The sequence below is a fragment of the Helianthus annuus genome, chromosome 9, assembly GCF_002127325.2.
Source record: "Helianthus annuus cultivar XRQ/B chromosome 9, HanXRQr2.0-SUNRISE, whole genome shotgun sequence".
NCBI classification, from domain to species: Eukaryota; Viridiplantae; Streptophyta; class Magnoliopsida; order Asterales; family Asteraceae; genus Helianthus; species Helianthus annuus.
Window position 1 is genome coordinate 172,902,120 of NC_035441.2, and position 20,452 is coordinate 172,922,571.

General features: G+C 35.0%; 2 protein-coding genes across 2 annotated transcripts; one reads left to right on the forward strand and one right to left on the reverse strand.

Annotated features, from left to right (window-relative positions):
- The first annotated feature begins 403 nt into the window (after positions 1-403).
- LOC110879618 (histone deacetylase 15) lies at positions 404-6,553 on the forward strand. Its single transcript, XM_022128117.2, has 18 exons — positions 404-485; positions 933-1,069; positions 1,997-2,170; positions 2,313-2,427; positions 2,924-3,000; positions 3,117-3,192; positions 3,283-3,347; positions 3,444-3,499; positions 3,614-3,737; positions 3,823-3,948; positions 4,052-4,102; positions 4,199-4,267; positions 4,358-4,466; positions 4,552-4,631; positions 4,735-4,817; positions 4,923-4,968; positions 5,069-5,240; positions 6,293-6,553. Exons 2-18 carry the CDS (start codon positions 935-937, stop codon positions 6,424-6,426), a joined length of 1,692 nt encoding a protein of 563 aa, XP_021983809.1. The 5' UTR covers positions 404-485; positions 933-934; the 3' UTR covers positions 6,427-6,553.
- Positions 6,554-6,662: 109 nt separating this feature from the next.
- LOC110879619 (transcription factor MYBS1) lies at positions 6,663-8,377 on the reverse strand. The gene is made up of 2 exons (XM_022128118.2): positions 7,839-8,377; positions 6,663-7,425 (listed from the first exon to the last, which is right to left on the reverse strand). Exons 1-2 carry the CDS (start codon positions 8,252-8,254, stop codon positions 6,966-6,968), a joined length of 876 nt encoding a protein of 291 aa, XP_021983810.1. The 5' UTR covers positions 8,255-8,377; the 3' UTR covers positions 6,663-6,965.
- Positions 8,378-20,452: the final 12,075 nt, after the last annotated feature.

Here is a 20,452-nt window from a genome sequence, read left to right on the forward strand (position 1 = left end):
ACCTTAGTATTTAGAGAATAGTTGTATATGATATACGAAAATTGAACCGACCATTCATCATCATTTCCTTCAAATTATAACAAATTTAAGCAGCAAAATGTAACCATAAAATTAGCGTAAAAAAACTAAACACAGTACATTGGTTTAAAAAAAGACAAAAAAAAGAGAGGGAAAAATAACATTTAAAAAAAAAAAAACCCATAATAACATATTAACATAGACATACATGGAATGAAGTACGTCAAATCCGTGTCTCCCAAGGTATCACAAAAAGAGTTTGGCCTTAACTAAAAACAACGTGCTAATACCGGGGTAATAACAGTAAAAACCATCAAACAACAAGGACCTTTAGGCAAAAATCCCGCCAATAGAAAGTCGGCTCCCCTCACCTCTCGTCACTCAAAACAATTGTACCCCCAAATTCGAAAATCAATCCAACGAGTCGAAATTAAAGTCGGATTCAACGCCGTTTTCGGCTCAATCAGGTCAGTTCATCCACTAAATCATCATTCTAATTTGCAATTTTCATCCTCATTATTCATCGCAACCACTCAAATGTATGTCCGATAGTAAAAATGTTTATCGTTAGGTTACCGTTGTTGTTTTTGTTTTCGTTTTCTGGAAGTTGATGTAGTGAACATAATCATGCGCACAAGAAACACATACAATCTTGTTAATTTTGCATTGTTAAAGTTGGAGTTGTGCTTATGTATCTGTTAGGGTTTATGAGGGTTTTTTTGCTTCTTGCTTGGTTTTGTTTGTGTTTGTGTTTTTGATTGGTATAATATTAGGGTTTAGGGGAAACATTAAGTGTAGGAGATTGTGTTTCTTGATGTATGTTATGCTTAGGTGCTTTTTTTTCGTTTTGATGTGTTGTTTATGTCATTTAGGGTGTAACTGGTTCATTGCTGATGATTTTGTTTTTAATGAAGGGATGATTGTGTTGGAAGGTGGTCACACTGACCACAAATCGGTTTCGAGTACTATGCAAGTTAATGGATTAGGAAATGGGGTGACGGAGAACAACGGTCATGATCAAGTTGTTGTAACTGACGTAACAGCTGGCAAAGTAAGCAACCCTTGTAGCTTGAGTTTCTGTTTTTTTGATATATTTGTTCTTTTTACTACAATGCTTGTAGCTTAACATTTTAAAAGGAGTTCGCTCCTCTTAACATTAATTTAGGGCCCCGCATGGAAATTCTTGTCTTATTATGTTCTGTTCATTTGGTAACGACTATAAATAAGTGTTGGTAGTTTTCGTTTAGTTTGCAATTAATAAATGTTATATACTCCTGTTATACGAAAAGGAAAGGTCGAAAGGATTTAGTTTTAACTCTTGATGCTAGTCTTGTTTAAACTTCCACTTCTATGGTATTAATATAAGCTCTAAGATGGTTCCGGCGAATGTCCCCTTTGGTTTTTTATAACTTAAAAGTGTTTACTTATTTGATGACATGGGGCGACGTTTCTTACTGCTTTGTTACCATTTTGTTTTCTATTTTAGTAGAGACATGTAGATTATACACCAGATATTGTACACGGACATAGGCTAAATAAAGATATAAAAAATATTAGTTGGTGTTTGGGTGAATGGGATTTCATGTTTTTCTAGTTTAAATTTATTTTCGTTCAATTTTCTTGTACCTAAGAAAGGTGTTCACTTTTTAGTGTAATATCATTATAATAATGTTAATCTTGTTTTAGCTTCTGTTTTGATAGTATTCATCTAATTTAAAAGGAAGATTTAAATGTAATAACTGCATTGAACCATGTAAAAGTACCAATTAACAAATACCAAATAGTAAGAAAGTAACAATTGATTCTGATCAAGTTTGAAAAGGAATATACTTGATTTAATAGTACAATCCATATTTGGATGTTGTAATAAATGGGGCTTTTGATTTTGGATTTTTTTAGCTATGACTGGTGTCTTATATGTTATTTCTTACTTTTTCGGATAATTTGCCATTTAATCCATGATATGGTTTAACTACAGAAGTATTCAGGGACACATGAAGACATGACTCTTGAGGAAATGTACGCCAAAGATGGTGATTTTGATGACGAAGATGACAGTGATTGGGACCCCTTAGAAAACCATATAACAGTTCCCACATGGTTTTGTGTTAACTGTACGCTGGTGAACCTTGATGGTGCTATCTATTGCCATGTATGTTCATATCAAATCCCTTTGTGACGCAACTTGTTTATATATATATATATATAATATTATATATATTTATGATATAATATAAGATGTATTTCTGATATGTGGATACTTGTCAATAATTTGCAAAATATTTTATGTGCAGATATGTGGAGAGCATAAAGAATCTGGAATCCTTAGGCATGGCTTTCTTGCATCGTCTTTACATGAGGCAGATTCGGTTACAAATAAATCATTGGAACGCAACGGGAAATCAGAAGGTGTAAATCATAACTTTTTTCTTGTTTGTTTTTTCTTTTTTAAAGTACTGTTGCATTAGAGGTTTTATTATGATTCGTTAAAAGGTTATACATTGTTTTTTGTTTATTTAGTCCTGGAAAAGAAAACTCTGCTCAATTATAATCTTTTCTTTTTATGAATCAAAATTTTGGAATAACATCAGTTCATGTAGATTATAGGAATTTTCAACGAATTTTGACAGGTTTTGCCCTTTATAGGAATTTTGTTACACGTTTTGTCCTTTAACCCTAACTCAGTTGGATTTTTTTATTAAATCTATAGAAGCTATCAACAATAGACAAGGAAAGAAGACATCAATAAGAAAGAATTACTAAATGATATTCTCTAGGTTATATACTAATATTACATCAGAGAATTTCGGAGTGCCAACCAAATCTTAATAAAGTGTTGATGTTTTCTTCTTTTTTTCAATTCATATGTTTTCATCTTCATGATATCTTTATTCTATTAATGTAGCTTCTTGCTCACAATCTATGGCCCCACATAAACTAACAGCTGTGGGTTTTGATGAGAGAATGTTGCTTCACTCTGAGGTAAATGTTTTTTATTAAAAAATCATTGCCCATGATTATTTATCATTTTCTCAATGTTCATGTAGCTCAAAAGGTAATTAGTTGGATACACATACTTGGTCTTTATTATAATGTAGGTTGAAATGAAGTCACATCCCCATCCTGAAAGACCAGATCGTCTTCGAGCAATTGCTGCCAGCCTGGCAACAGCAGGTGTGTGATCCTTTTCATTTTTGGCTAATTTTCTATACTTTACCTGTTATATTTAATATCGAACCTGTTTGGTTTGTTAAATCCTCGTAGGTATATTTCCTGGAAGATGCCGTTCGATTTCAGCAAGAGAAATTACGCGAGAAGAACTGCTGAGGGTAAGCATTTTCCATATTAAATTATACAGAGCTTGTAAGCGATCCGTTATTGGATGGATGTATAAACAATTTATGTGTTATGATCTTTGTTTTAAGGTTCACTCTGATGAAAATATTAATTCCGTCCAACTTTCAAGCCAATGCGTTGCTAGGTATGTTAAACAGTGACAATTAATAATAACCTCTACATTTAGCGTTGCCTCATTGTGTTTGTTAGGTACGCTAAGTAACGATTATTAAGCCGGTTACACTTGCTTGTATGTCAGTTATTTCACACCTGATACTTATGCAAACAAAGATTCAGCACTCGCCGCAAGGCTGGCAGCGGGATTGTGTGCTGATCTTGCTTCTGCCGTATATTCCGGGCGCGCTAAAAATGGGTTTGCTCTGGTAAAATAAAATTCGAACTTTTGACGACTTTGGTGAATACAACTCACCTTTGTACACTTTAACTTATCTGCATGTGACGTGGCAGGTGCGTCCTCCAGGTCATCATGCTGGCGTAAAACATGCGATGGGATTCTGCCTTCACAACAATGCTGCAGTTGCTGCATCAGCCGCTCAGGCTGCAGGAGCGAAAAAAGTTTTAATTCTTGATTGGGTAATTTATTAATGATAGTTTATTCACTGTTTATGAAACACCTGTATTAGTTGAAAGTGATATTAAAGTATGATATTTACTGATTTACCACATTTATTTGCAGGATGTACACCATGGAAATGGCACTCAGGAAATATACGAGCAGAACAAAACGGTGATTCTTGCAACCAATGATGTTACTTTCTTCAGCTCATTGATGATGTGCTATATTAAATAAAACATCTGTTTCCAATTATATTGATTTGTACAGGTTTTGTATGTATCTTTACATAGACATGAAGGTGGAAATTTTTATCCTGGTACTGGTGCAGCCCATGAGGTATGTTTTTGTGTGCTTTTTCCAACGATATAATTTTACTTGAATATTTTCATGTTATCTAATAACAGCGAGTGTTACGTTTTTTGGCAGTTTGGTTCCATGGGTGGAGAAGGGTACTGTGTAAACGTTCCATGGAGTCGGGGCGGAGTCGGAGATAACGATTATATTTTTGCATTTGAGCATATCGTGCTTCCAATAGGTTATTTCTGTTTATATATCTTAATATATTATTGCTTTTAGGATGTGTATACATGTACTCACTTTCGGAATTCACTTGATTGCAGCCCGTGAGTTTGCTCCTGATTTTACAATCATTTCAGCTGGATTTGATGCTGCAAGGGGTGATCCACTTGGATGCTGTGATGTAAGCTTCTTAATTTTTTATCCATCTATTTGTGCATGTGTGTATAACTACTGTATATGTTTACACATTTCTAATGTAATTAATAAAATCTTATATCTGGTAGGTGACTCCTGTTGGTTATGCACAAATGACAAAAATGCTGACTTCTTTATCTAAAGGAAAGTTGCTCGTTATCCTAGAGGGCGGGTTCGTTACTTCGTTTTTCTCAGTTTTTTTTTAATTTCCTATTTTTTCTTGATTAAGAAGCGTCAACAGTCAACACGAAAAGTTTATATTTATGTTTTTTTGCAGTTACAATCTCCGTTCAATATCATCATCAGCTACAGCAGTAATCAAGGTTGGTACTCCAAGCATAATCTTATTGACAAGTGGCATACATATATATATATTACGCTTTAGAGAATAAATTTAATAAATATATTTGTTTTGTGTTGAAGGTATTGCTTGGTGAAAAACCCGAAAGCATGTTGGAGAATGTTGTACCGTCTAAATCTGGACTGCGGACGGTTCTAGATGTTTTGAAGATACAGAACAATTTTTGGCCTATTCTAGGCCCTATCTTTTCAGATCTGCAATCGCGGTGGGGATCTTATGCTATTCAGGAAATAAGTGAGTTCATTGTTATCCTCTGTCCCATACCATCTTTTTTTATTATTATTATTTTAGCTATTATTTAATAAAGATATTTTTCTAAAACCAACTTCTATAAAGAGTAAAATGCCATTTCTGTCCCTGAGGTTTGGCCAGTTTTGCGACTTTCGTCCAAAAGTTTGTTATTTCGCATCTGAATCCGAAAGGTTTGAAATCTTGCCTTTTCATTCGGCTCGTGAACTCCATCCATTTTCTCCGTTAAGTCAGAGGTATTTCCGTCTTTTTTGTTAACTTGAAGGTCAATTCGGTTTTTTCACTTTATGTACAAGTATTCAAAAGACCGAATTGTCCTTTAAGTTAACGAAAAAGACCTCTGACTTAACTTAACGGAGAAAAATGGATAGAATTAACGATCCGGATGAAAATGACAAGATTTCAAATTCATACCTTTTGGATTTAGATGCTATGAAACAAATCTTTGGACGAAAGTCGCACTGGCCAAACCTCAGGGATGAAAATGGCATATTGCTCTTCTATAAAACTAAAGGTTTTTACATAAAATTGTTATCGACCTTTATTACGTATTCGTGATATCCCTTTGCATGATATTCTTGAAAATGATCCGAGGAAGGAATCTTTGGTGTTGTGTGGACCGGACCACTTAAAAGTCCTTTTACAAGTCTAAATTACATCGTAAAATGGAAATAAGAGATATTCTGGCAATTTCTTTGAAATTTTTTAAAACATTTATTTAATTCCACTAGAAGACTTGAACGTTTTCATTTTCTGCATCTCATATATTGGTGTGAAATGAGATGTCATGGTGGGTTGTAGAAGTACAATCTTTTGCGGGTTGGGTTAATCGGAACACGTTGTCCAAAATTCTATAAAAGTTAAAAATAATTTGTGTTTAGAAAAATATAGTATAATAATCATAGTAGTTAATTATAATATTCTTAACAATTTCATTAATTAGGTTGTATGCATTAAAATGGCCTTCCATCTCTACTTTTTTGATCGGTTCAACCCTTTTTATTTCAAGTAACGTTTTTTATGATTTTCTTTTGCAGAGAAGAAGAAAAAACGCCGATTTGTGGTGCCCCTTTGGTGGAAGTTGGGACGGAAAAAGTTTCTACATCACACCCTCTCGGAGCAGCTGCGTCTAAACGCGAGAAAGCGTATAAAATCATCATTATGGCTCTAAAAATTCTCCAAGTCACCCTCATTTTGTACCATATTTTTTTCTACCAATAGTAGTATTTGTTATATTTTGAGGGGATTATGACTAATATTTAATTTTGAAGATATTAGGATGCTTTTTTTGTTTTTCATATCTTTTTGACATCCACAGACAATGATGTTTGACAGCTTAACTTTGGCAATCACCACCTCTTATTGTGTCACATTTTGGACCTCACAAAGTTGGAAGACAAACAACCATTAGAAATTAATCATTTTTTTTTCATTATTTTCTTTGGGTACAAATTATTGCAAATGAGAAAGATTTGTGAGATTGAAAAAATGTACAACAGTTGGTAAAAATTATTTTAACCAACAGAAATTAATCATTCAAAAGCTGCTTTTGGTCCTTTTTGTCTTGATGAACCTTTCACAATCCTATTTTTGTGAAAGAAAAGCTCATAAGTTGGATCCACTGCATTCATTGTCAAATGCTAGCTAGCACTATGACTAGGAGAATTATTTCATTAAAGGTAAAAAATAAACTTTTCAAGATTTGATGTTTTATTGATGCATTGTTGGTGGTGGAGCCATCGGGTACGCTACCGGCATAACATATGGTGGATGGTGGCTGTGGGGCATCATCACTGGCGTTCCAACTGCCGATGGCATATGACCGGGTGCAGCGGCTACCGGGTGACCCATTGGTGCTCCGTACATACCCATACCTGGCGGCATACTCGGTTGGTGGGGCCTATGTTTCATGGGTGCACCAACTGTTGATGGGTTTGTACTACCTGACTGGCCTGTGATCGGGATTTGGTGGGACGACACGTCACCATTGTTAACACTCGTAATATCGTGAATACTCGTTCGCCGTCGGTCTCTATTCATGGAGTTCAATCTTATAAAGTATTTTTGAGCATGGCTTGCAACTTGTGTTGGTGTTCTTGAAATCACATAGTTTCTTGAAATGCTTCTCCAATCTCCTTTACCAAACTTGTCCAATCCCAGTAGAAACAACCTGCATTTGTACAACATGCATTAGGAGTTGTACCAAGCTCAAAATACAACATTATGGTTACTCTTAAAATAGGCTAGATCTCATGTACACTATGCAACATGAGTTGTACTACACTCATGTCAACAATAATTGGTCACTGACAAATACATTTCCCAATGGTCATATCAGCCACAACTTGTACTGTCTATACTTAAATTCTACAATCATTGTTTACTCATGAACATGGTACTTGTATCATTAAAGTAACAACAATAAATGAATTCTTTCTCAAATTTAAAAAATGGTAACATAACATTCTAAGTTTTGTGTTATTTTTAAAATTAGTCTAAGAGTTTTGGCTATATGAAATTATAAATAAATAGTTTTAGAGCTATAAAAGAATGGAAAAGTTGTTAGTTTTGGTAGTTACATACCTGTGCTCTTCTTCTGTCCATGGAATCCCTTTCCGGCGTTCTTGTTCCGCCCTGGAATTCCCTTTTCCGCCGCTCTGGCCAGCCGAATCATGACCAAAACCGGAGAACCCGTTGCTATAATTACAAGACGAGCGTCGATTCGAGTTTAATCCTCCTCCTCCACTACCTTGTGGGTTGGTAGAAGAAGAAGATGATTCCTCTCCAAGATACTTGGGAATTGGAATGAGGCCTCCTTCAATGTCATCAACATCTTCAACAAGTAATTGGTAGTGTTGCTTCAACTCTGGAATGGTTTTGGTAGGTACAAGTGAGGCAATTGTATCCCATTGTTCTTTGGAATCCTGACTCCAATGGGTGGCAATGGCATTCTCAAAGGCCTTATCTTCTTCTTTGCTCCAAACTTTAGATGATGACATGGTTGTTGTACCTTATGCTTTAGTGCCTGTACCAGGAAGGTGTTGGGTTGAGAGAAAGGGCCAAAGGGTGTTTGTTTGTAGAATAAAAGTGAGGGGGGTGGTGAAGGATAAGAATTGGGTATCAATTGTATTAATGGAATAGGACCACTTTGAAGTTGAAGGGATGGGCTTTTTTGTCATTTTTAAACTAATAATAATACTTCCAACCAGCTGCTAGACTTTTTTCCACAAATTCATACTTGTCCACAATTTTCATTGAAATTGGTATATTATTATTATTTTATTATTATTATTATTATTATTATTATTATTATTATTATTATTGTTATTTGATTTCATGAAATGATTTTGCTAATAAATAAGTACACCCGTGAACCCGATAGATAATAACGAGTTTCCATTGAGTATGAGACGTGGTGCCTAATCTATGTATGATATTAGAATTATCCATATCTGAACTATTGGTACGGAACTCGGGTTACCCATATTTAAACTACTTGCAGTTCATTGAAGCCTTTAAATTACTTCTCTATTTCTAAATATAGAGATTTAGGGGGAAAACAATAATCTAATTTCTAAATATAGAGATTCAGGGGAAAAACATTATTCTGAAGACGCCTTATATTCAAAGAATTTTTCTTAACGAACTAAATTCTCTCTAAATATAGAACTACTAAAGAATGTTAAGAACTATGTTATAACCCCGTGTATTGCACGGGTTAAATAAGTGTAACTTTATATACTAAATAATAAAATAATATATCTTTAAAAACCTAATTTATTACATGAGTTGAATAAATAAAATTTTATATATTAAATAATAAAAAAATTATATCTTTAAGAACCTCGTGTATTGTATGGATTGAATAAATGTAATTTTATATACCAAATAATAAAAAAAATATATCTTTAAAAACCATGTGTATTACACGGGTTGAAAAAATGTAATTTTTTATACCAAATAATAAAAAAGTTAAATCTTTAAACCATAAATCTAGTTTTATATATCAAATTATTATTTGAAAGTTATATACAGTTTGATTTATAAATTATGTAATAAAATCGATGTATTTTTTAATAATGAAAATAAAAATAAATAATATATTAATACAAAGTTATATCTTAAAAACCCCGTATTTTACACGGTTTTAATAAATCTAATTCTATATATCAAATTATAATTTGAAAGTTATATACAATTTGATTTATAAATTATGTAATAAAATCGATATATTTTTTAATAATGAAAATAAATAATTAATTAATACAAAGTGATATATTTAAATACCCCCCCCCCCCGCGACATATTACACAGTTTGAATAAATTTGGTTATTTAAAAATATCTTAAATTAACAATTTAAATTTAAGGATAACATTTTATTAGAAAAATAGAAGGATTCTATTCGACATTTAAAGTAGAATAAAATTTTAATATTATTTAGTTAATATAAGGAAAAAAAATAATATGATTGATTAATTGGGAGGTTTTATGATTATCAAATAATACTGAAAGTTATATACAATTTGATTTATAAAATATGTTTTAAAATCGATATAATATTTTTTTAATTTAAATAAAAATAAATACTATTTTAATACCAAGTTTGGTTTTCGTGATAAATAATTTGATTTATTTAAAAATATCTTAAATTAACAATTTAAGTTTAAGGATAATATTTTATTAGAAAATAGAAGGATTCTATTCGACATTTAAATTAGAATAAGATTTAATACTAATTTATTATTTATTTAGTTAATGAGAGGTTGTGTGATGATAAATAAAAGAACAAACAATTTGTCTGGTTAAATAGGGTTAACTGTAATATAATGTAATATGATCTTATTTATATATTTTTTTGAATTATTCTAAAAAAATAAGATTGTGTTATTGTTGTTAGTAAAATCAATGATTTTAGATTTGTACTTTTGTTTGGTATTATTTTATTAAAAAGTTAATATTATACATATCATTATATCGTGTGTTATGTTATTGATGCCATCCAAACTTTTTTTCAGTTTTATGTCTAGAATTATATATACTATGGTAAAAGTTTGAAGTTTAGGGTAAATTACTTTTTGAGTCCCTGTGTTTTAGTAGTTTTAACTAGTTGAGTCTAAAAGCAAAAAGTTTAACGACCTGAGTCCCTATAAGCATTTTCTTTAACCATTTGAGTCCTTTTGAGTCCAAATTTTAACCTTTTGAGTCCAATTTTTTTGGACCCAAATCGTTATAAAATGAACAAAATTGGACTCAAAACGTTATAAAATAAATGGCTAGGGACTCAGAGCGTTAAACTTTTTGATTTTGGACTCAAATGGTTAAAACCACTAAAACACAGCGACTCAAAAAGTAATTTACCCTTTAGTTTATTAGAGATAATTACATCACTGTAAAGAATAGGAGTAAATTTGTTTATTGTAAATAAAAAAGTAGGCGTAAAAATAAAGAATGAATTGGGCAAAAGGAAACGAAAAATTGTAGTGTTGCACTGTTGCATGACATCTTTATAGAAAATCTATTAAACAATATTATAAATGAGAAGGATATACATTAATTCTAAATTAAATACTAACTAATTTTTATTTATCGCGCGTTGCGGCGAAATGGAACAAATGATAATGTTATAAACGATATTTGAAAATGAAGAATGTTATTTCGAAAGCCAAACGGTAGAATCAGTTTAGTTTATTATCGTACCGTAAAACTATACCAAATAAATACTTTAGTCTGAATACAACTTCATATTTAACAACACTTCTATCGGAATCTCCGAGGGGAGGGGGGGGGGGATAAACTCAATTGCATACTTAAGTTTTTTTAATTAACATACGACAGTTTTTAAAAAATATTAAATTGATTGATGAAGGTAATATCACTAAAAATTATGAAAAACAAATTTAAATAAAAAAAGGGAATGTGGTTAAAAGAAAAAAAAAGAAATATGTTGAAAGTAAATATAATAATAAAATATTAAAATATTAAGATATTATAATAATAAAATATTAAAAAAGCTATATAATATTTTAAATTTAAAATTACTATTTATCGTCCTTCAACAACAATATATATAATTACCATATTATAAATTAGAAACATCTTGGTGCTTCATGGGATTGTACTTCAAGTATAGGGAGTTTAAAAAAAATTTGACTTTTCACTTCTACCTTAAAGGTTTTCATTTTTTGCATTTTAACCAAAACTTTTCAATGTTTTGCAATTTAACCCCAACACATTTTTATTTTCAACTTTGATCCCCCATATTTTTCATGTTTTGCAAAGTTTTCGTTTTACGTTTTGTTCTAATTTTAAGAGTGAACACGCCGCAACATGCATGTGAGCTTCAACGGTTTTCGTCTATTTTTTTCTCGTTTGACAGGTCTGTCACAATGCGTCTATTTTCCCCTATTTGACAGGTTCATTGCAGCGCGTGTGGTCTTAAATCGACTTAGTTATTCTTTTCTATTTTTACACCGCAACGTACGTGTGGGGTTCACCGTTTTTTTGTTTACTTTTTCCTGTTTCAAAGGTTCGCCGCAACGCGTCTATTTTTATCTGTTTGACAGGTTCGTCGAAACCCGCGGATCCTAGATTGACTTAGTTATTCTATTATACGTTTTACGCTTCGGTCTAATTTCTTAATATTAAAACGCCGCAATGAGTATGTGTGGTTCAACGATTTTACGTCTGCTTTTCGTTTGGTTTTATTTTATTTTTTTATTTTTACGAACTTTTCTGGTGTTGTTGGTCGCTGGTAGTGGTGTAGCATATATTAGTACTACTTGGCACGGTTTACTGCTCCTGCCGCAACGCGGGGGGCTTAATACTAGTTATCTATAATTAAGTAGAAAATGATTAAACTAAAAAAATACTTATCTGTAATTTAATAGGAGAATTATCTATAATTAAGTAGAAGAGATTCAACTAAATAATAATGATATGTAATTAAGTATGAGAGATTGGCGGGAAAAAGAATTTAAAAGTTGAGTTTTTTCCTCATTGTGCTTTCTCAATGCGTTTTCATACGCTTCAAAAACCCTAAAATGCAATATAAAATTACACAGTAACTTAATGTGTTTTCTTAGTGTGATTAAAGACTGGCGATGCTTTGAAGGGGTCGGGAGGGGCGCCCGACCCCCCAAACTTTTCGACCAGTAGTTATATATATAGTTTTCGTATAGAAATTTTTTGGTATATATGTTTTCGACCCTCCGGTTCTATAGAAATTTTTAGATATATATGTTTTCGACCCCCCGTAAAAAATTTCAAGCTTCAGGCCTTCAGTACTGGTTAAACGAATAGCTTGTAAAAAAGAATTCCCTTTATTCCACAAATTACGATTTCCAAAAGGTGTGAAACATTTAAAATGGAGTATGGATAAAAGTCAAACATTTTCTTCATTTTCTTCAACCAATTGTGTTTTATGAAAAGGTCTTCTAAAAAGGTCTGCAACACTCTTAAACACAATTTCAACATTAAAAACATAATGGATGAAGTTGGGATTAGATAAATAGTTGCAAGTTTAGATATAAAGAAGGTTTACTCACACCTCCCACTTAGCCTATGTTATCCCCTTGCCACCACTTCATCATTTGTGAAAACCCTAGATCTAGTCGTCTTCTGACACTTCAAAGCCGTCGCATTTATTCCTCCAGTAAACACAACAGCACAGTGAACAAACGGAGTTGGTGGTGGTTGTGAGTGTGGGGTGGTGGCGGTGGGCAGTCGGCATGAGTGGGAGTGGTGGTGGTGATGATGGCTGGTGGAGTGGAAGTGGTGATGGGGATGAAGTGTAAAAATGTGTGATTTTAGATCTATAGTTATAAGACTAATATGTTATGAACCCTGGGCTTATTGCTCAGTGGTTATGGAAATGAGGGAAGACTTTTGACCGAAAGGTCTCAAGTTCGATTCCTGATCCACCCGGGTTTTACCGGCTTTGCATTGTCGTGCCCTCGGGCGGGTGCAGGGTCGGGTTTTCCCCGGAACTGGTGGCATGGTGGGCTAGGGGCTCCGTGCGTGCAGGTTGGGCTGCCGCGGGCTACCTTTCGGCCAATGGGTGCCGCGTACGGAGTACCCGGCGATTCTTATGTTGGACGTTCAAAAAAAAAAGACTAATATGTTATGGACTCCCTTGTTTTTTTCGTGTTATTCCTATTTAATCATTTCAAATATGCTAAACTATAATATGTAAGGCTTACCACTACTTAATAAGTGACATTTGTTTCATGATAATGAAAATATATTTAATGCATACACTATATATAACATTCCTTGATGTAACACAATGCGACCGCTTAGGGTCATCAAATTTTGGGCCCTGTTTTTCAAAAAAGAAGGTTATACATATAGTGTACATTAAATATATTTTCATTTACCATGAAGCAAATGGCGGAATAGTGCCAGACTTGGTACAACTAAATTATTATTTTACCCTGTTTAAATTTACAGTTTTACCATTGGTTTTGTTTTTCCTTCTTCCCAGCCAAATTACGATTTTACCCTCAACTAAAAAATATAGTTTTGCCATTGTTTTTGTTTTTTTCTCTGTCAAATTACGATTTTACCCCGGTGTAAAATTACAGACAAGCCATCGTTTTAGTTTTTTTGTGACAAAACTACGGTAGTGTTTTGTTTTGAGTGGTTGGCTCGGTGTAATTTTTATTCGTGTCAAGCGGTAATTTTTCCATCGTTTTAATTTTTTTTTAGCAAAAGTATGTTAGTGTTTTGTTTTAATTGGTTGACTCGATATATATATATATATTTTTTTTGAGATCATGTTATGAGTAGTATGTACAAGTAACCCAAAAACAGACGTACATGTTATAAGAGAGGAATATTCGACTTAGTGCCCTGCAACGTGGGCGGGGCAAAAACTAGTTTACTCCAAACTAAAAAATACTATTAAAATTGTTGATGATATCTTTACATTAAGCCAATATCAAATATTGTGTGTTTGGTGTGTTTTTAACACTGATAAACGTCATATTATACTTATTAGTTTTCAATGACGAATTGAACAACAAATGTAAGACTAATGATGTGTGTAAAATGCAACATATAAATTAATTCAAATGAGGCATAAAACTAACCCTTTTTAAGTACTAATGTTGGAAAAAGAGTGTTTTTGTCTTCCTTTTGTATTTTTCAGGATTAAATGAGCTCAAATTCACAAAAGAAGCAAAAAGACAGCTAAATCTAACATAAATACAAGAAAATGAACATAAGTGGATTGCCCGACCCCTCAACATCATCCTCCAAGCAAAATAGAGAAGGCAGAAGACTGAACACGCCCCGTGCTCAGCCAGCACGGGGCCGTGCCCAAGAAGCAGCAGAAAAGACAAACCTATAGAAGCTTCTATTGGCCACCACGGGGTCGTGTCCAGCAGACACGGGGGGGGGGGGGGGGGCGTGGCGAAAGTACAGCAGACGCATTAATTGTAATTGCGAATTACAATTAATGAAGAGAGAGAGTGTCAGACAGGCACGGGGGCGTGTCCAGCGGACACGGGGCCGTGCCCAGCCTTCTGTTCAGTCTATAAATAGGAGTGCTTGGTTTCATTGCAACTCATCCTTTGGCACACCACCTTTCTCACACTTCATCCACCACCCACCACCATCACAACACCATCATCCACCACCATCATCCACCACCATCATCCATTGTCCATCATAGAGTGTGTGAATCGTCTCGGGATCCAAGATTGATCGTAAGAGTTCTTGACAATCAAGGCCATGTTTGCCTAAGTCTCTTACATCACTTGGTGAAGACAAGTGTTTAGTATAATACTTTTTATTTTTAATCTTTTGCACTTTTTATTTGGTTTTGTATTAATGACTTTAATAACTAGTTGCTTATGTTGAAGGTGATCTTTGCTTATCGTTTGTCCGTGGTGTCTTGGCATTATTTTACTGTCTATATAAAATAAAAGATTTTCACCATTCATATCTCCACGGTCTATATGAAGGTATGTTGGCTACCTGGTCGGGGGTTAAGGGAACAGTTTGGTAAGGGTCTTGCCCTTGTTCAGCGTTTAGAGGTCCTGCAAGGGACCTGGGTCAAATTTAGTAGGATCTCCTTCAATGCCCATAGGTATTGGATGACGGGGATCCAAACTCTTTGACCCCCTCATAAGTTAACTACTATTAATACTATAACCCGGCTATTTAGGACTGTATCCCTGCTGACTCAGACTACTTTGTCGAGGGTAACGTCACCGCCAAAAGCGGGGCCTACCATAATTTGCATTAATAACTTAATTCATTATCTTCCAATAATCCAACCCTTTAGGATTGTATCCTTGCTGACTCAAACTACTGGGTTGAGGGTAACGTCTCCTTCAAAAGAGGGGCCTACTACAATAACTAAGATAATCTCTTAAACAAGTGCAAAAGTGCGAAAATAATCAAAGGTTATACTAATACACGAGTCGGATCCAAGTGATTCATCTTGTCTATCTGTTTTTACTTTATTTTTATTTTTCAGCATTTAGTTAGTTTTTATTTTCTTAGTTTAAAAACCTTTTCTAACATTTTGATTTGATTAGACGTTGAGGATAAACCGGTACTAAAAGCTCTTGTGTCCTTGGACGACCTCGGTATCTTACCAACACTATACTACGTCCACGATGGGTGCACTTGCCCATATGTGTGTTTAGTGTTAGTAAATATCGTGTTTTATAAATTTAAAACGTGGCTAAAAGTGTAAAAAGGGCTTAAAATATACATCAAAAATATATTACACTACACGCACATCAACTAACATCATCCAAAATGGTACCCCTTATATTATTGATTAAACAGTGGTTAACCAAGAGTGGTTAATTCACTGGTCTCGTCAAGTAGGGTTAATCCCTTCTTTCCGAGGATCGGTGACTGGACCGTCAGCTAGGTTGTCTCATGCACAAGGAAAACACAACGTGACTCGTAACAAGGAGGAAGGGGTGGGGGTGCTCTTTGTTACCACTCTCCGGCGTGAGAATCTGTAACACCTCGAAATTTTGTGTCCAATAATGTGTTAACACGTGTCATGAGTTTACACGTGGCATTAAATATTAAATAAAGGACTAAAGTTGACAAACCTTGAAAGTATGTAAATTCGAGGGTTATAAATGTCAACGAAGGGTAAATATACTGTATAGTAACCCTAAACGATGCTCGTACCTTCAAACGAATAAATCATGGATCGTACGGGGCGAAACGCGGGAGAAAGTGAGAGATTACAAGCTACAGGGGTTAATTGTGTCAACATGTTTAATTTATACCTCTGAGTGACCCTTTGACGAACCCGAGGCTTTGTAACAGTAAAATACGCTCACTAGAATATACTATGTAAATTTCACAAAGTTCCGTTTTAAAACGAGAAAGTTATGATCAAATTCGTACGCGAGGGGTTAGAAGCGTCAACAATAAAAGTTAAGGCTTTTCGGATAGTAATTAAACTAACCGGGGACTTAACAATGCGGGTAAAAGTCACGAGGCCCTTCATTGTAAATAATCGAGGGCCAAATCGCAAAGTTACCCCTTCGAAACCGAAAGGTCAGGTTAATCATTACAAAAGATTTGAAAATCTTGGAATTTAGCCCTCAGGCGGGCCGCGTTGAAGATATGCATGAGCTGATGCGGGCCGCACGCCATTTGTAGATTTGGTTTCTGACATTAGGATCCAGGCGGCCCGCGTGTGAGTTGCTTGAATCCTAATGCGGGCCGCGTGAAAGTGACAGATGCAGAATACTCGGACAGACTTGCTGTTTGAGCTTGTGAACGATCATTGAGGCAATTAATGAAGCATGGGCGCCCTCTACATGACCCCTAGCACCCAGGGCCACCTGCTGATCATCCATGATCCATTGTAGGGTGAGTTGTAATGATCCTAAGCCCAATTTTTCACTATAAAAGGCACTACATTGCACACAATTGAATCACACCTCAAACCTGCATTCTAATTCACTTCTGGAGCTCTCAAGCACTCTTCTAACATCCTAAGTAGTGCACCAAGCTTCTGTAAGTGTGTCTACCCTTTTGTGGCTTAGTTTTTGCTTAGTTTAGCTTAAAAGTCAATCCGTCGTAATTAACGATTGACTTTGCGATAAATCACAAATGGTCCAGTGGTTTGTCGAATCAAAGATAGTTATATGTTGGTAATCATGTGGGCTTTAAACCTCTAAAAGGGCACCCTCTGATTCCCACTCTAACTAGTCCAAATGTCGAGTCAAACGTGCTTAGAAAAAGTCAACAGAAATGCTATTTTGCGATTTCTTGCATAATCAGTAATGTAGATGATATGTAACCTGTTTAAACTGTAACAACTGTCACTAATAATTAGAACGATAATTAGTCAATAAGAAAACCCTAATTGAGACACCCAAGTAATTCTGCATTAGCCCTAAAATTTTCAGAACAATCGGAATCAGGATCAAGGCCCCTAAAACTCGAGGGGGGCAAACCCTAGTTGGACGTTTATCTAAATAAAACGTTGGGACAATCTGATTTGTTAAATTAGTTGATTCAGCAAGCCTAGTCCCGAGCCTAGGCAGCCTATAATTAGACTGCTTAGCTTACGGACCGTAAGGGATCAGGCATACGGTCCGTAAGGGAGTCCCAAAAATTAGTATAAATAGCAGACATTGGGACATGAACAGAACACTGAAAACGACGCCCAGATTCTCTGTGTACGTCAAATTAGAATCGTTATACTACAATTAAACACACACGATCACGAGGTGCTGCCGCAATCAGGGTAATAACTCGATCGCTATTACGATTCAACGTCCGATCGATTATAACTATCCAACGATTGTCCGAGTGCTGCTCAAATTGAGCTTGTACTTTGATTATTCGTCGTGATTTCGACTTGAATATTTGAGTGCTGTTCGAATTCGGACTATGCTCTGTTATTCGTTGTGAATCCGATTGAATTATTAAGTATCGCACTTGTTAATCGATGTGAGGGTTTAATCTCGTGAATTGACGTAACTGCTGAATTAGTTACTAACCCGTTTGTGTGTGTGCATTTTATTTAAATTGGGTTAATCACAGGCAAATCAGTAAGGTTAAACTCTGCTCGTAAAATCTACAATGTGAGTCATTCTCTTTTTATCAACTGTTTTACAAAACTCCAAGCTATTTTCAAAGTTATAATTACAGGGATTAAGTCTTTGTAATCACCAAGTTACAGCCGGTATGTGGGGTTTCGTATACATTACTTGATAATCTTCAACATTGGGGCAGCCAATGGGTGATATAACCATAATCACAGACACCACTGGACAGGTGGGCCAGTGGGTCGAGTGGTAAAGTACCGTGGGTAGTTGGTTTGATAATCAGAAACATTGTAATCGCTCTTAATACTGTAAATTATAACTAATGTGTCGTTTTAGTAAAATGAATGATTCACTCAGTATTTCCCGTTGACAAAACCTTTTTCAAACATGTTTCAGGTGATATGTTGTGAGCAAAGAAAGAGAAGTGCCGTGAAGCACTCCCAGCTTAGAAAAGTGGCTCATTGTAAATAAATAATAGAAACATGTTTTGAAAATAAAGATTTCCCGGAGAAATCATATTATTATAAATTATGGGATTTTATCCCTCAGCTATAAAACGGGCAGTTTGAATTATTAAAAGATCCTGTTTTAAAAAGACTTCTGCTGTCGCCTAAAATTTAAATACCGCAGGATTTCTGTCCCGCGGCTCCTGAAACGGGTCAAACCGGGTCGGGGGCCGTGACATAAACACTCATAAAACATGATAATAAGTATATTAACTAGTCTAAGCTTGTCTGATCCGACCATTTACTGTTTTGACCCGGTTCGGAGCCGGAAGTCGCAAAAGCTTTGACTTTTGCTTTGACTTCAGTTCTGACCCATTAAAGTTTGATTTAGATAGGCCTTAGGACTCTCTTAGGACCAGGTTACATGATGGTATAAACCTCTGTGACCGGTTCTGTGACACTCTAGGTTTTTCCGAACGAACACCTTGTAATATTTTTGTGTATACATATGATATTAAATGAAAACGTGATCTTTGTGCATGATATGTGTGATATGTATGTAATATATATATATATGAGAGCCGAGACCACGACTCGAGACCATGACTCGCAACCACTCGGTTGCGAGTGGGCCACTCGGTCTCGAGTGGGCCTCTTGAGCCGAAACCGTTTGGGCCGAAACCCCCAAGCCCAACCCGAGCTCCCTTGTATATAAACCCAACCTCCCCCTCATTCTTCATTCTTTAGTTACCAAACACATCCACACACTCCTTCTATTCTCTCTCACTAGAAACCTTCAACAACATCCCATCTCTTCGAACTTTCGGTTCAAGCTCAAGGATCTCGGATAAGAATCTCGGTCAAGACCATCATCATTCGGATACTCTACTTTCTCGGTTCCTTTTCTTTGTTTTTGGCTCCTCCTTCTCAACCGGTTAGTGTTGTTATTATGTGCATAGGATTTATGTGGGTTAAATGAACTAGAAATGCTTGGTTAGTAGTGTTATACATGATTTTTGGGTGATTTGAGAAGTTGGACTATGTGTGCTAAACCTTATGTATGAATACTTGCTAACATGCTTAAAGATGGATAGATAATGGTAGTTTAAGAGTATTCATGGCTAGCCATACTATGCTTCATTGTTTCTTGCAATGATGATGTTAAACTTAAGATTTCGGATATATATTGTATGTTTCTTTATTCTTACATGTTGATCTTAATGAAATATGTGATTTTCGATCCAAAATGTAAGGCTATGTTGACATGAAAACCCTAGAAAAACTATGAACTTGTGATGAACTTGTTTGAATATGGTTTGAAGATTTCAAAAATGGCAAAGTTTGATCTATTTTTATTAATGGTCAGATTAGGAAAAATGTTAGTAAAACCTTATTGGCTATTACTTGATTTGGGCCTGATTACATAGTACAATGTGGACTGATGTATCTGAATCTACACGTGAACATGAAAGAGACAGCATTACGACTCGCAACCGCACCGTTGCGACTCGCAACCATGGCATGACAACTCGAGACCACGCAGTTGCGACTCGCAACCATAGTGTGACAACTCGAAACCACACGATTGCGACTCGAGACTACGACGGTTGCGACTCGCAACCACAACGTGACAACTCGAGACCACACGGTTGCGACTCGAGACCATCTGGTTACGACTGGGCTGTCCACTTTGGTTATTGGGCCATAGTA

Bases quoted from the DNA above. Each gene is read 5' to 3' on its own strand.
- LOC110879618 (XM_022128117.2), top strand. From the start codon at position 935: ATGATTGTGTTGGAAGGTGGTCACACTGACCACAAATCGGTTTCGAGT. The intron at 4,268-4,357 runs GTATGTTTTTGT...GTTTTTTGGCAG, and splicing joins GTACTGGTGCAGCCCATGAG to TTTGGTTCCATGGGTGGAGA. The intron at 4,969-5,068 runs GTTGGTACTCCA...TTTGTGTTGAAG, and splicing joins CAGCTACAGCAGTAATCAAG to GTATTGCTTGGTGAAAAACC.
- LOC110879619 (XM_022128118.2), bottom strand. From the start codon at position 8,254: ATGTCATCATCTAAAGTTTGGAGCAAAGAAGAAGATAAGGCCTTTGAG. The intron at 7,426-7,838 runs GTATGTAACTAC...GTACAAATGCAG, and splicing joins TGGACAGAAGAAGAGCACAG to GTTGTTTCTACTGGGATTGG.